The following is a 14,452-nucleotide window of genomic DNA, read 5'->3' as shown; positions in this document are numbered from 1 at the left end:
TGATACATCTTTAGCTTGGCATATGTCTGTGAGATACTATGCTAGTTCATATAGAGCTGTATTGATGGTTATTTTAAAGTCCAATTGTCTCTGACTTCCCAGGACTGAGAGAGTATCTCAGAACTCAGGACTCTCGTTATAAAGTCCAAAGATGTCTCAGAAAAAGAGAGATGAGTTGGTGTGCTTGATTTACTTAAGAGCATTTAAAGACCAACTCCTTTGTAATATGTTTATCAAACTAAATTGCCTTTGATTTACAGGTTTTTAATTTGTAAGCATGTGAAAAGCTGGGATTTGAAAGATTTTAATAATTTTATTGTGAGGCCTCAGAGAATCTTGATGGGAAAAGGAGATTTTTCACTGGAATTGTTACAGATGAGAGGCTGAGGAAAAAACTAAATAAACAACAACAAAGAAGAAAAAGACCTTTTTGATTGTTAATGGTGATGTTTCTATATCAATTTATGGAGATTAGGAAAAACATTTCATCACAATTACAAAGGCAGAGTAAATTCTTATTATAGTCCAAGAAGTAGCACATCAAGACTGCTGGGACCAGTGGCTCTGACAGTTGGCTGCATGATAGAATCATTGGGGAAAGTTTAAAACTGTCCAGGCCTGGTTTCTGCCTAGGACAATCTTGTTTTAATTTGGTTTAGGGTCAGGCCAGGGCTTGAGACATTTTCAATGCTCCTCAGAGAATCCTAATGTTGAACTACATTTAGACAAGCCTCTATATTATAGTATTATATACATAAATTAAATTGCAAGTCACAAAAATAATTTAAAAACAATTGCTGGTATCTAACTTGATATTATCTGTTATATCTCCTTCCACCCTGGGGTGGCCATAACAAAAAAATGGGACGGCAGAAGTTCAGCCACATTGCCTCTAGGAGAGGCAGAGATATGGTTGCACTTTAGAACATTCTGGGGAAGTAAGCCAAGCCCAAAGAAACATAGGTCCCATGGTTTCCCTTATTTGCAATATCTAGTATATGTATGAGTCAAGCAGAAAAGGTCAAATAAGGTGATGTTAGGAAAATGAACCCTAAGATATGTATTTAAATGTTTTTTTTTCTTTCATGCATTTGTTTTTTAACGCATTTATAAGATTATTTCTTTGTTGCTTTGTATGTCCCTCCCCCACAGTATAACCCGTGCCCCTCCCCCACAGTATAACCCCTGCTTTCACTGTATTTGATGTCGGAATAATTTGTGGAGGGGAAGGGGAAAAACAAGTTGTTTAAATAAGGATACAGGTGGACCCGTTACAACAATGAGAAGTACAAGTTGTCATGTCGAAAATGAACTTTACAACTTTGGTGGGGGGTGGGGGAGGGGAGGCTGGGAAGGGTAAACAAAGGAGGAGGCTACAATGCTTGATAAGAAATGTATTCATTATCTTGCCCATGTAATTGTAACCCCTCTGTACAGTATTTTCACGATAAAAAATATTTTAAAAATAAAAAAATAAAAAAGAAATGTACTCATTACCTTGCTCATGTAATTGTAACCCCTCTGTACAATATCTTCACAATAAAAAAACAAAAACATTAAAAGAAACATTCTGGGGGCTGGATCTGGTAGAATTCACTGAAACCACATTTGTCCACCCATTTCTAAGACTCTAACTTGCTTCCCCCAGTTTCTTCCAGATTTCTTCTGAGAAAGTCTGTTGTATTAAAAAAAAAAACTCCATTCAGTAAACATAATTATTCAGGTGCATATTCAGGTGATATGGTACAATCATAAGCTGGACATATTTTTAGCTATTTGAAGAATCTCCATACTGATTTCCACAGGGGTGATACATCGCCAACAGTATAAGAAGGAAGAAGAAGAGGAGAGGAACAGGGAGGAAAGACAGTGATAGGGAGGGTAAGGTTGAGACGTACATGGTGTGTGTTTATGGAAATGCCACAATGAAACACTCCTTGTACAACTCATGTATGTAATAGAGCAAGTCACTCTTCAAGCATGAGTCCATTGGGATGAGAATTACTAACATGGTCATCCTTCCCTACAGCCTTCAAATAAACTAACATGGCTATTGAAGAAAGGGTGTGGAGATGACTAGATACCAAGATGGTCCCACATTGGGAAGAAGAAAGGACAAGTGTTGGATAATTTGCAAGCATGGTGGCCAGAAAATGCAAACATTGGCTCAATGCTGTGGCAACTCCCAATATTGTATGAAAACAAGTGAAAGAGCAAGAACCCTGAGGTTCTTGTGATACGGTGTCAGATTTTGTGCACTCTGAGGCAGCTGCAGACACAAGGGGATTGAGACAAATTGGTTTCCTTGTGATCCTCCTTCACAAGGAGGATCTGGAGGGAACTAGAGAAGTGATCCAGGCCTGGGAGGAAACCAACAGAGATATAATGAGCAGAATTCCTCTGGAGGAATCTGGGCTCCAATCCCACCAAGGACCACTGAGCTCTTGGAGTGGGAGATGTCCACTGAGGGGACTTGGCCAGGAGCAGATGTCCATGAGCAACTTTGCACTGCTTGGCCTCTGTTTCTAGGAACTTTAACTCCTAGAGAGTTAAAACTTCTTGAGCCCTGCCTGTGTACTACACTCACCTCCTAGCAAGCTCTCGCTTGCTCTGCAATGAGAAAATGCTTTCAGATGGGGGGCTGCTGCCATGAAACCACCCTCCTGAATTGGAAGGGGGGATGAGGGAAGAGAGCTGAGGGATATGAAGTCCTCTGCAATGGTCTTTTCATTATTTGGAGGTCAGCTGCAAAAGATTGGCAGGTGGCGACAATTCAAGAGGGCCACAAAGCTTTATGTTTAGATGCTTTGAAAAATTAAGATTTATTTAAAATGTAAGAAATACAGCATTTGAGGTATTATGTCAAAGAGCAAATACTTCCACAGTGGGGGTGAGGATATGAGTAACATAATAGTTGATGGAGTTCAGAGAACGTTCAAATCATGTTTATTTTGGAGAGAGATGGGGAGGAGAAGAGACAGCATGTTTAGAAGCCCACATGAACCCCAGGGGGAACTAAAGTGTTACAACTGGCCTCCATGATTCAGCTCACAGGTGGTCTCCACTAAGAATGTTGACTGCTGAAGACTAGGAGGGTGAAGATCAGAGAGCTCAGCAGCAAGAACTACCACAGCAGCTGGGGCGGCAGCAGCTGGAGATACAGCACTGGGGCCTGCAGCAGCTGGAGATGCAGCACTGGGGCCTGCAGCAGCTGGAGGTGCAGCACTGGGGCCTGCAGCAGCTGGAGATGCAGCACTGGGGCCTGCAGCAGCTGGAGATGCAGCACTGGGGCCTGCAGCAGCTGGAGATGCAGCACTGGGGCCTGCAGCAGCTGGAGATGCAGCAGCTGGGGCGGCAGCAGCTGGAGCCACAGCAGCTAGAGCTAGTACAGCAGGGCCGGCAGCAGCTGGGGCGGCAGCAGGGCTGGCAGCACACAGACTGGCAGCAGGGCCTGCAGCAGCTGGAGATGCAGCAGCTGGGGCGGCAGCAGCTGGGCTGGCAACAAGGCCTGCAGCAGCTGGAAATGCAGCAGGTAGGGCGGCAGCAGCTGGGGCGGCAGCAGGGCTGGCAGCACACAGACTGGCAGCAGGGCCTGCAGCAGCTGGACACACAGCAGCTGGGGCGGCAGCAGCTAAAGGTGCAGCACTGGGGCCGGCAGCAGCTGGGCTGGCAGCAGCCCTCCTCAGAGCAGGTGGAGCCACAACAGGAGTTGACCATGGTGTCGGAGGATGGAGGTTCTGAGTTAGTGTTCAAGGAGATGTGGCTGGAAAGTTTGGAAGTCTCTCTGGCCCTGATGCCCTTTTATACCCTGCTAAGGGTCAGCTGTCATTACCTATGGCATTCTTTCCTTGTTATTGTTTATGTTAATAAACAGGCAATTATCAAATTAGGCAAGTATATTTTCCTGGTTAAATATCAAAGTGGAAGGGAAACAGGATTTCCTTTTCCTGGTGTGTTAGTGTTTATCCATCTGTTCCTATGGAAATATCTCCTATGTGACTCTTTCACTTTATTCCTCAATGAGGGCTGACACATGTCAAGTATCTGAGGATAAAGACACATCACCGTGTCTAGTATACCCTGTCGGCCTTGAGGGAATCATAAGTCTTCAGCCTCATGCTTGTTTCTGGATAGCGGGGAGGATGAAGCTGCTTTGGAATGTGATTACTTATTCATCAGAAGTCAGGTGGGCTAAGAAGGTTTCTATGTGACAGACCATTGGCATGAGAGCAGGAAGACCAGATGAGGTAGGACATATTTCCTTCCCCACTGTGAATGATAGGCCATTTTTTCTTGACTTTTCTTCTTTTGGGGGGGGGGGGTCCGGTCGTGGGACCTGTACTCTGGCTTTTTTTCTTTTTGCTTATGTGGTACTGAGGAATCGAACCCAGGGCCTCAGGCATGCAAGGCAAGCGCTCTACCACTGAGCCACCTTCCCAGCCCTTTTCTAGACATTTTTATGGTCAGCACAGAACTATCTCAAAGGTGGATAATGAAATAGTGAAACATTCTATATGTCTCCTGTCCTTTCCTCTCCTCTCTCCTCCCCTTCCTCCTTCCCCTTCCCTTCCCTTCCCTTCCCCCCCCTCTCTCTTTCTCTTTTTCATCTGCCAAAACCAAACCTGTAAAATAATTTTTAAGGCTACTTACGGATGCCAATCTCTGCTAAATAGTGAAATTCATTCCTTTCCATCTGTACTGTTTAGCAGCAATAGTAGTATTTGCTGGTCCTGGAGCTTGAACTCAAGGCCTGGGCACTGTCCTTGAGCCTCTCTGTGCTCAAGGCTAGCGCTCTACCACTTGAACCACAGCACCACTTCTAGCCTTTTCTGTTTATGTGGTACTGAGGAATCTAACCCAGGACTTCATGCATGCTGGGCAAGCACTCTACCACTAAGCTACATTCCCAGCCCCTGTTGGTTTCTTTTACTTCTGTGTCCTGTCCTGTGGCTTTAGCAGGAGGACATGTGGACCCATGTCCTCCCTACCTAGATTGACTTGTTAACTCAGATTAGAAAACCCAATATTTGATGCTTCTTATTTTAATTTACACCTACCCCCTGCTGTGTACTAGACTCACCCATTTCATTATTCAAAAAGGTCATTCCACTTCCAGGACTCCTTTTAAAGGAACAGTACTTTAGACAGACTAATATAAAACCTGTATAGATGAGAGAACATAGGCTTGTGTGTATATACAGTGTGCTTAGAGTAAAGTTACAAAAGGGTTCAGAATTGCCCATCCAATTGACTAAAAGTTAGGAACGCTGCCACTACTTCAGTTGGTCCCCTGTGCATCAAGAACAGCAGAGAGAGACTAGTTGGTAAGAATGTGATGACATCATTCACTGTCTTAATTAAGACCATTTAAAGACCAAGCCCATTGCAATGTACTTTTTTTAATCACATGAACTTGTTTAGCAAACATTTGATTCTCATGCTTTTAGTATGGGCTTGTCAATAAAGAGAACTTGAAAGATTTAAATAACAAGATATCCTGAATAGGGAGCTTTTTCTCCACTTCACTTTGCTACAAAACAAGATCAGAAAAAAAAGACATAGAAAAAAGATTCCTTAACTATTCAGAGGTAAGCTTATAAATATTAGGGAGATTAAAAATACCCTTTCCAGGGGCTGGGAAGGTGGCTCAGTGGTAGAATGCTTGCTTTGCACGCATGAGGCCCTGAGTTCGATTCCTCAGCACCACATAAGCAGAAAAAGCTGAAAGTGGCATTGTGGCTCAAGTGGTAGAGCACTAGCCTTGAGCTGAAGAGCTGAAGGACAGTGCCCAGGCCCAGAGTTCAGGCCCCAGGACCAACAACAACAACAAAAAGAATACCTTTTCCACTAAGCATTGTTGGCTCACACCTATAAATTCTAGCTACCTAGGAGGCTGAGACCTAAGGATCATTCTTTGAAGCCAACCTGGGCAGGAAAGTCCATAAGACTTTCCAGAAGTGGAGCTGTGGCCCAAGTGGTGGAGAACTAGCCTTAAGCAGAAGAAGCTCAAGAACAGCCCCCAGGTTCTAAGTTCAATCCCCATGACTGGCACAAAAAAAAAAAAAAAGAAAGAAAGAAACCCCTTTTCACAGGTAAATATTGCAGAATATTTTGTTATAAATTTTTGTTATAAAACAATATTGTGAAAATGTATTAAAAATATTGTGAAATTCACACCTCTAAATCAGTGGTCCTTTCCAGTTCATATCATGATAGACAGAACATGGAAATCATTAAAAACTGCCAACGGTTGGGCTAGTGCACAATTTTTTTAAATTTAATATTGTTGTAAAGGAGTTGTACAGAGGGGTTATGGTTACATAAGTAAGATAATGAATGCATTTCTTGTCAAACATGGTCACCCTTCCTTTGCTTTTGCTCCCATGATCCCCCTCACCCCATCTCCCCCATGTTGTAAAGTTAATTTCCAAACTAGTGTCTTGTGCGTACAACTGTTGCATTGCTTCACCCTTTGTCTTTGTTTCATACAAACTTTTTTATAGCAATTTTTATTGTGATTAAGTGATTCCATAAATTTCAAAGTATTGTGAGATAGTGATACTTACTTAAAGTCACAAACACATTCTAACCTTTGTGGGGCAAATTGTCTTTATCAAGGTCTATAAATTTTATGAATTCTATGAGCTTTGACAATACAGTTCTTCCACATTGGGTGATATGTACATTTCTTTCTTTTTGCTTAATGTCAGCTGTTCCCTCTTTCCTGCTCATTCCCTCCATCCCATTGCTGCCATTAGTTGCATAATTTTGATCAATGACCACTACAAATGATGGGTTCCGCTGTTGTATGCTTTCCCCTGTTTCCCTCTGTTTCTGTGTCCTCCTCCTAGTTTTTTTCTGATGTGCACATATATACCATATATGTGGTCAGCAGCATGGGGTCATTTTAATGATTCAACCAGCTAAGTGGAGGTCCTTTGTTTCTGGAGTCTTGTTTACTTTGTCATATATCCTTACATTTTGGATTTAACATCCAGTTATCAGGGAGACCATGTGCTATTTGTCTCTTTGCTCTTGGCTTACCTCGCTCAACATGATTTCTTTTAGTTCCATCCATTTTCCTGCAAATGCAATTATTTTGTCCTTTCTAATGGCTGCATAATATTCCATTGTATATAGGTATCACACTTTCTTGATCCATTCATCTATAGTGGGGCATCTGGGTTGTTTCCATATCTTGGCTATTGTAAATAGTGCTGCAATGAACATGGAGGTGCATCTGTCCTTGTATCCTGGTTCCTGTTGTTCAGGATAGATTCTTAGGAGTGGTATGGCTGGGTCATAAGGGAGGTCTGTATTTAGCTTTCTGAGGACCCTCCAGACTGCTTTCCAAAGTGGTTGTATTAGTATACATTCCCACCAGCAGTAGGGTTCCTCTTTCTCTGCATCTCCTCCAGCAATTGTCATTGGCTGAATTTAGGATGCAGGCCATTCTGACTGTGGTAAGGTGGTATCTCAGGGTTGTTTTTATTTGCATTTCCTTTACAACCAGGGACAGTGAACATTTCCTCCTGGGTTTCTTTGCCATTTTTATCTCTTCTTAGAAGTCTCTCTTTAGTTCCCTTGCCCATTTAATAATAGGTTTGTTAGGTTTGGAGGGATTAATTTCTTGAGTTCCCTGTATATACTGGATATTAGCCCCTTGTCTGATATATTGCTGGTAAATATTTTTCCCAATTAGTTGTCTGCTTTTCTAGTTTGGTTGCTATGTCTTTAGCTGTGCAGATATTAGGTCTTTTGAGTTGATGTTAGTGCATGGTGACAGTCCACTTTCAGTTTTCTGCATGATGCACAAACTTTTTAAATTGAATTGTGGTGGGCTAGTGGCTGGACTTTGGAAGCAATATGAGGTCCTTGGATTATCCAAATGGGTAAAGAAATGTAAGACCCATCTCCATAATTGTCCATAATATGTTCATCTATATCAGTTGTTGTTGTTGTTTAAAAGACATAAAGTAGAAAGAGGACTAGTAGAGAATAGGACATAGACTCACAGGAGGGGATCAGTATGGATAATCAGTAGGACAAATCAAAGAACTTAAGGACACAGATGCTCATATCCATGCATGAAATGTCCTAATGAAATTCATATCCCCATCATATGGAAATGTATGGCACAGCTGTGATACTGAGATGAGGAAGCGATATGTCTTAGATTGCACCACAGATCTGAGGCATCCCCAGACCCAGGAGGTTAAGACCAGTAGTTTGCTTGGGAAATGATGATGATCGGACAGGATGAGGGTCACTCAGAAAATAATTAAGGGCAAGGAGTGGGGAGGTAACAGGCGCGGAGTACCACACTGAGAAGAATGTTTCCCGCAGCACTGGGCTGCATTCTTGCTGATGACCTGTAGAGCATGGACATGGTGGACACGCAAACACTGAAGGGGAGGTGAGCAGGACAGGGGTTCCCCAGATCCTCTCACTATTGGAGCTGTACCCTGGGGGCAGAAGCTTCCACCTGGAGCTTCCTTTTCAATAGCACAAGTCCTCAACAGAGAGTTCTAAGCTCTGGTTCTAGGCAACCATCTTCAATAGTTGAGGAAGCTGTAGGAAAGGACCAGAGCTTTCTACCCAGAATCCCTCACCCCAGCGTTTAAAAACAATTATTTAGACATGAGCTATTATTTGAAAAACAATTCAAGAAGAAAAACAATAAAGAGACATAAGTCTTTTATATTGGGATGGCTCAAAACTGAGATTTATTTAAGATATAGAAATAATAACACTTAAGAAAACATGTTAGAATATATCAGGAGTAGTAACAAGAAAGTTCGTTGACAGATTTTAGAAAGAATTTAAGTTAAGTTGCTCTTGAAGAGAGATGGGAACCTGAAGGAGAGGGGTAAGGTATGTAGAGGTCGCCACCAACAACAATGCCCACTGAAGTGTATGCACCTTAGGCCTCCCAAGATCAGCTTGCAAATTTCTACTTCCAAAAAGTTGGCAGCTTAAGACAGGCAAATGCAGAACAGAGTGCTCAGTGGCAGGAATCAGTGCAGCAGCTGGGGTGGCAGCAGGTGGTCCGGCAGCAGGTGGTCCGGCAGCAGCTGGGCTGGCAGCAACAGGGCTGGCAGCAGCTGGACACACAGCAGCTGGGGCGGCAGCAGGTGGTCCTGCAGCAGGTGGTCCTGCAGCAGGTGGTCTGGCAGCAGCTGGGCTGGCAGCAGCAGGGCTGGCAGCAGGTGCAGCCACAGCAGGAGTTGATCATGGTGTCAGAGGATGGAGGTTCTGGGTGGGTGTGCAAGGAGATGTGTTTGAACAGTTTGGAAGGCTCTCTGTCCCACTTGCTCTTTTATACCCTGCTAAGGAGCATTGTGATCCATCACATGTAGCATTCTTTCCTTGTGGGTGTTTAGGTTACAAACAGGTGGTTCTCAAATTAGGCCACTGTATTTTCCTGATTAAATTTTCAAGTGGGAAGGAAACATGATGCTGTTTTTCTGGCGTGTTGGAATTCACCTGTCAGTTCATGAAGAACCATCTCCTAAGTGTGAGTGTTTGGTCTAGAGTCATCACATGACATCCATTGTCTCCTTAGCATATGCTTCAGTCTCATTTTACATGGCACATTGTGTCTATTGTTAGGTATTCAAGATTGTTATAGGCCCATATTTGTGTGTGGTGACCCAGGAGGCTAAAGCCTCACTAGAATGAATCTAATGAGTCCTTCACCAGGTCAAGTGGGGAGGAAGGTGTGCATGTGAGAGGCCAGCGGTATGGCGCCAGGAAGGCCATGAGGACATGTTCCTTCCTCCACTGTGAGTCAGGATCCATTTCCTAGACTCTTTCTGGAAGAATAGACTAACTCTGGGTGAAAATTTTAATTTAGAAACATCTATAAGTCGTGTTTCTTTATATTTTCTTTATCTGAATCAACTCTCTAAATAACATTTTAGTTCCCCTTGTGAGAAAGTGGGTTGCAGAACTCTGCTGTCCTCTGAAGATTTCCCTTCATGTTGTACTGTGAACTCGTTGCCCTCAGTCTTCAGCATACTGTTTTTATGTCCTTTGTGCTTTTTGTTTGATTATTTTGTTTTTTTTTTTTTGAGGGATTGTGCTGTGAATTGAGGACCATACACTTGCTCAGTAATGCTATACCACCTGAGCCACACCCCACCCCTAATCCCCTCTTCGTGGTTTTTGACAAGGCATCTGGAATCCTGTGATTTTTCCAATATTTACTTGCTAGCACAAGTTAGATGCCACATTATTCTTCTGTCTTATTTATATATACACATACAACATTATAGATCTCTATTGAGCTTCTCATCCCTATCAATAAACAAGATTCCCCTTTCATTTATTTTTATTGTTTTTTTTGTCAGTCAAGGGGTTTGAACTCTGGGCCTGGGTGCTGTCCTTCAGCTCTTCAGCTCAAAGCTAGTGCTCTACCACTTGAGCCACAGCACCACTTCCAGACTTTTCTGTTTATGTGGTGCTGAGGAATCAAACCCATGGCCTAATGCATGTGAGTCAAGCACTCTACCACTGAGCAACCTTCCCAGTCCAGACTCTCCTGTTTCATTATTCAAGAGGATTATTATGTTATCCTGTTGAGGTTTTCAATTGCAAAAATTAAGAGAGACAAAAAAAGGAAACACAAGCCTAAAAAACAAAAAGAATGATGGAAGAACACACAAAATGAAATGCTATTATATTTAGAGAAAAGACACAATAAATGTAGAAAAGTGCTAAAAATACCCATATAATTAGTTTTTCTGAAAGAAGGAAATTCTGCTACCCCCTGTGCATCATCAAACAGGCAATTTCTTTCTTCTATTGTTACTAAGTTTCATCAAAAAGATTTTCCAGGTCTTTGGTGAGGTTTATTTTAGTTATTTATGTACAAATGAGATTATGAATAGGAAGTTTTCTTCAATGGTGAATTTATTTTTGAAACTATCACAATAAACCACCTGAAATTATGTCACCTAGCCATGTTGATGAAACCATTCTGGTCACCAGGGGAGATGGCTGATACGGTACAGCTCTTTCCTAGCAAGCTAAAACAAGCAAAAACAATAAAATACACACTGCCAACTAAAACAGAAACAGGGAACAATGGAATTAAACACAGGAGCCAGAAATTTACCTAATCAGCTGGCTAGTTACAGTATCTTGATTCTTGGCAAAAGTGCCAGAAACACATGCATTACTGAAGCACTACTAATTTGGAGGAAGAAAGTAGCTTTATCAAGAATTTCCAGAAATATGCACATCCAAATATAGAAAACTTGACTACAAAACCACCACCCTAGGAAACAGGAAGCTCACTGTTCATTCTCCAGTACAACTGTACAAGTGTGTATACATATAGATGGATACATACATATATATCTAATTTATAAAAATGGGCAATGAAGTGAATAGACATTGAAGGAACACAATGAGTACCATTATATAGAAAGTATTCATCAGAGATTTTCAAATCAAAGCTACACAAAGATTCCATTTCACCACAGTCAGAATGGCTGTCATCAAGAAAACTAACAGTGTTAGTGGGGATCCTTGAAAAGAAAAGAGAACCCATACACTGTTGGTGGGAATTTGAATTAGCTCATTCATTAAACTAATAAGCATACAATTTCCTCAAATATATAAATATAGATCCCAACTAAAGTACTGCTGCTTATGTGTATGCATATATGTATACATATGTGTGTGTGTGTGTGTGTGTGTGTGTGTGTGTGAAGGAATCAGGAAACACAGAATGCAGAAATAAATGCATGCTTGCATCTATTTCAGGACTATTCATAAGAGCCAGGTCATGGAGCCATCCTGGGTACCCATTGATGGTGAAAAAAGAACCAAAATGTGGTGCATATGCTCAATGCAGTGCTACTCAGACATTCAGAAGAATGGTGTCATGACTTTGCAGGAAAATTATTGAAGTGGTAAATAACATGTTGATTGAAATAAGATAGACTCAGAAAGACAAGTATCATTTTTATTTTTATTTTTTCATAGTTTTAAAAAGACATGAAAAATAAAAAGAAGCCTTTTAGAGAATGAAGTAAATAAATAAGAGGGGAGTAAGTATGGGTAATCACGAGGACAAATCAAAGAACTTAAGGTCATAGAACCCCATATATATGTATGATAATGTCTAAAGAAAATTTACTATTTGCACAATTAATATATACCAAAGGAAAAACTTTAAAGAGTTAAGCATCAACAACAATGAAAGACTAAGCATTATTTATCTAAGAACAGTTGGGCCAAGAGCTGAAAGAATCCAAATCAAAATATTCAGCAGACTTATGAGTTCAGTGAGCATAAGATCCAAGAGCTGGTGCCTAGATAATGAGAACCATCCCCATCACTTGAAAAACATATGGACAAACAGCTGCACTTAGATGAAGAAGATGTGATTCTTAGCTTGTGTGCACTCTGGGGCACAAGGAAAGCCTGAGGTTTGAGGTAAGTAGTTTACTTGGGGCATGATGACAGGACAAGACGTGGGAAACGAGAAATAATCAGGAGTAGGAGGGAAACAGTTAAAAGTGACACCATAAGCAGAACTCTTCTTGGGCAGCTGGACGGCATTCCCATGGACAACATGTGGAACCCTGGACAGGGTGGACACATAGGCACTGAGGGGAGGTGAGCAGGACAGGGCCTCACCAGCTCCTCTCACTGTTGCAGCTGTGCCCCTTGGGGCCTGAGCTCCTGCCCAGAACTTCCTATCCAATGGATGAAACCCTCAGCAGAGAGATATAAGCTCTGGTGCAAGACAACCATGGCCTATTTGAGAGATCCATGGAGAAGGATCAGAGCTGGCATACCCAGAATGCTTTACTGTGGAAATTTTATTTTTTGGAGGTGAGCTATATATTGGAACAGCAATTAAAGAAGGAAAAATAAAGAGACACAATGCTTTTATAATTGGATTTTTAAAATGCCAAATTTATTGATGAGGAATAACAGCATTTGAGAAACCAAGTCACAGAACAAATACCTTCATGTGGGTAACAAGACAGTTGACAGATTACATGGAAAATTCCAACTTGAATTCATTTTGAAGAGAGAAAGTAAGTTGCCAAGGACGGAGGGGGACAGTGCATTTGGAGGCCCTCACAGACCTCAGTGTAAAGTGAGGTTTACAGGTAGTCTCCCATGACTTAGTTTGGAGAAGGACTACATCAATAATGCTGCCTATTGAAGGGCAGAAGGGTGCAGGACAGAGTGCTCAGCGGCAGGAATCAGTGCAGCAGCTGGGGCAGCAACAGGTGGTCTGAGAGCAGCAGGGCTGGCAGCAGCAGGGCTGGCAGCAGCTGGACACACAGCAGCTGGGGTGGCAGCAGGTGGTCCTGCAGCAGGTCGTCTGGCAGCAGCTGGGCTGACAGCAGCAGGGCTGGCAGCAGGTGCAGCCACAGCAGGAGTTGACCATGGTGTCAGAGGATGGAGGTTCTGGGTGGGGGTGCAGGGAGATATGGTTGAACAGTTTGGAAGGCTCTCTGTCCCACATGCTCTTTTATACCCTGCTAAGGAACATTGTGATCCATCACATGTAGCATTCTTTCCTTGTGGGTGTTTAGGTTCTCAAATTAGGCCACTATATTTTCCTGATTAAATTTTTAAGTGGGAAGGAAACATGATGCTGTTTTTCTGGCATGTTGGAATTCACCTGTCAGTTCATGGAGAACCATCTCCTAAGTGTGTGTGTCTTGATGTAGTTCCTCAAAGAGTCGTCATATAACAGCCAGTGTCTCCTTAGCATATGCTTCAGTCTCATTTTACATGATACATTTTGTCTATTCTTAGGTATTCAAGATTTTTATAGGCCCATAGTTGTGTGTGGTGACCCAGGAGGCTAAAGCCTCACTAGAATCTAATGAGTCCTTCATCAGGTCAAGTGGGGAGGAAGGTTTGCATGTAAGAGACCAGCAGCATGGCACCAGGAAGGCCATGAGGACATTTTCCTTCCTCCACTGTGAGTCAGGATCCACTTCCTAGACTCTTTCTGGAAGAATAGACTAACTCTGGGTGACATTTTAATTTAGAAACATCTATATGTCTTTGTTTCTTTATATTTTCTTTATCTGAATCAACTCTCTAAATAACATTTTAGTTCCCCTTGTGAGAAAGTGGGTTTCAGAGCTCTGCTGTCCTTTGAAGATTTCCCTTCATGTTGTACTATGAACTCGTTGCCCTCAGTCTTCAGCATACTGTTTTTATGTCCTTTGTGCTTTTTGTTTGAGTTTTTTGTTTTTGTTTTGGAGGGATTGTGCTGTGAATTGAGGACCATACACTTGCTCAGTAATGCTCTAACATGTGAGCCACACCCTCAGCCTACTCTTTTTTTGACATCTGGAATCCTGTGATTTTCCAATATTTACCTGCTATTGCAAGTTAGATGTCACATCATTCTTCTGTTTTATTTTTATTTGCACACAAAATGACAGATCTCTCTTGAGTTTCTCAT

The 14,452-nt window shown here is 42.1% G+C and overlaps 1 protein-coding gene across 2 annotated transcripts; it reads right to left on the bottom strand.

The window, feature by feature from the left end:
• Nucleotides 1-3,111: 3,111 nt before the first annotated feature.
• On the bottom strand, nucleotides 3,112-14,452 carry LOC138831030 (keratin-associated protein 4-6-like). Of its 2 annotated transcripts, XM_070028074.1 has the most exons (5): nucleotides 14,367-14,452; nucleotides 13,277-13,437; nucleotides 9,081-9,214; nucleotides 8,187-8,190; nucleotides 3,112-3,678 (listed from the first exon to the last, which is right to left on the bottom strand). In XM_070028074.1, the coding sequence occupies exons 2-5, from the start codon at nucleotides 13,415-13,417 to the stop codon at nucleotides 3,112-3,114; spliced, it is 846 nt and encodes a 281-aa protein (XP_069884175.1). In that variant the 5' UTR covers nucleotides 13,418-13,437; nucleotides 14,367-14,452. The 2 variants fall into 2 exon arrangements, with proteins under 2 accessions (XP_069884175.1, XP_069884176.1); XM_070028075.1 differs by lacking the exons at nucleotides 8,187-8,190; nucleotides 9,081-9,214; nucleotides 13,277-13,437; nucleotides 14,367-14,452 and having other exon boundaries at nucleotides 3,112-3,517; nucleotides 3,575-3,717.

The sequence above is a fragment of the Dipodomys merriami genome, unplaced genomic scaffold, assembly GCF_024711535.1.
Source record: "Dipodomys merriami isolate MVZ:Mamm:240054 unplaced genomic scaffold, mDipMer1.0.p SCAF_19, whole genome shotgun sequence".
Classification (NCBI taxonomy): Eukaryota; Metazoa; Chordata; class Mammalia; order Rodentia; family Heteromyidae; genus Dipodomys; species Dipodomys merriami.
The sequence above is the reverse complement of the archived record's forward strand: the minus strand, read 5'-3'. Positions and strand labels throughout refer to the sequence as shown.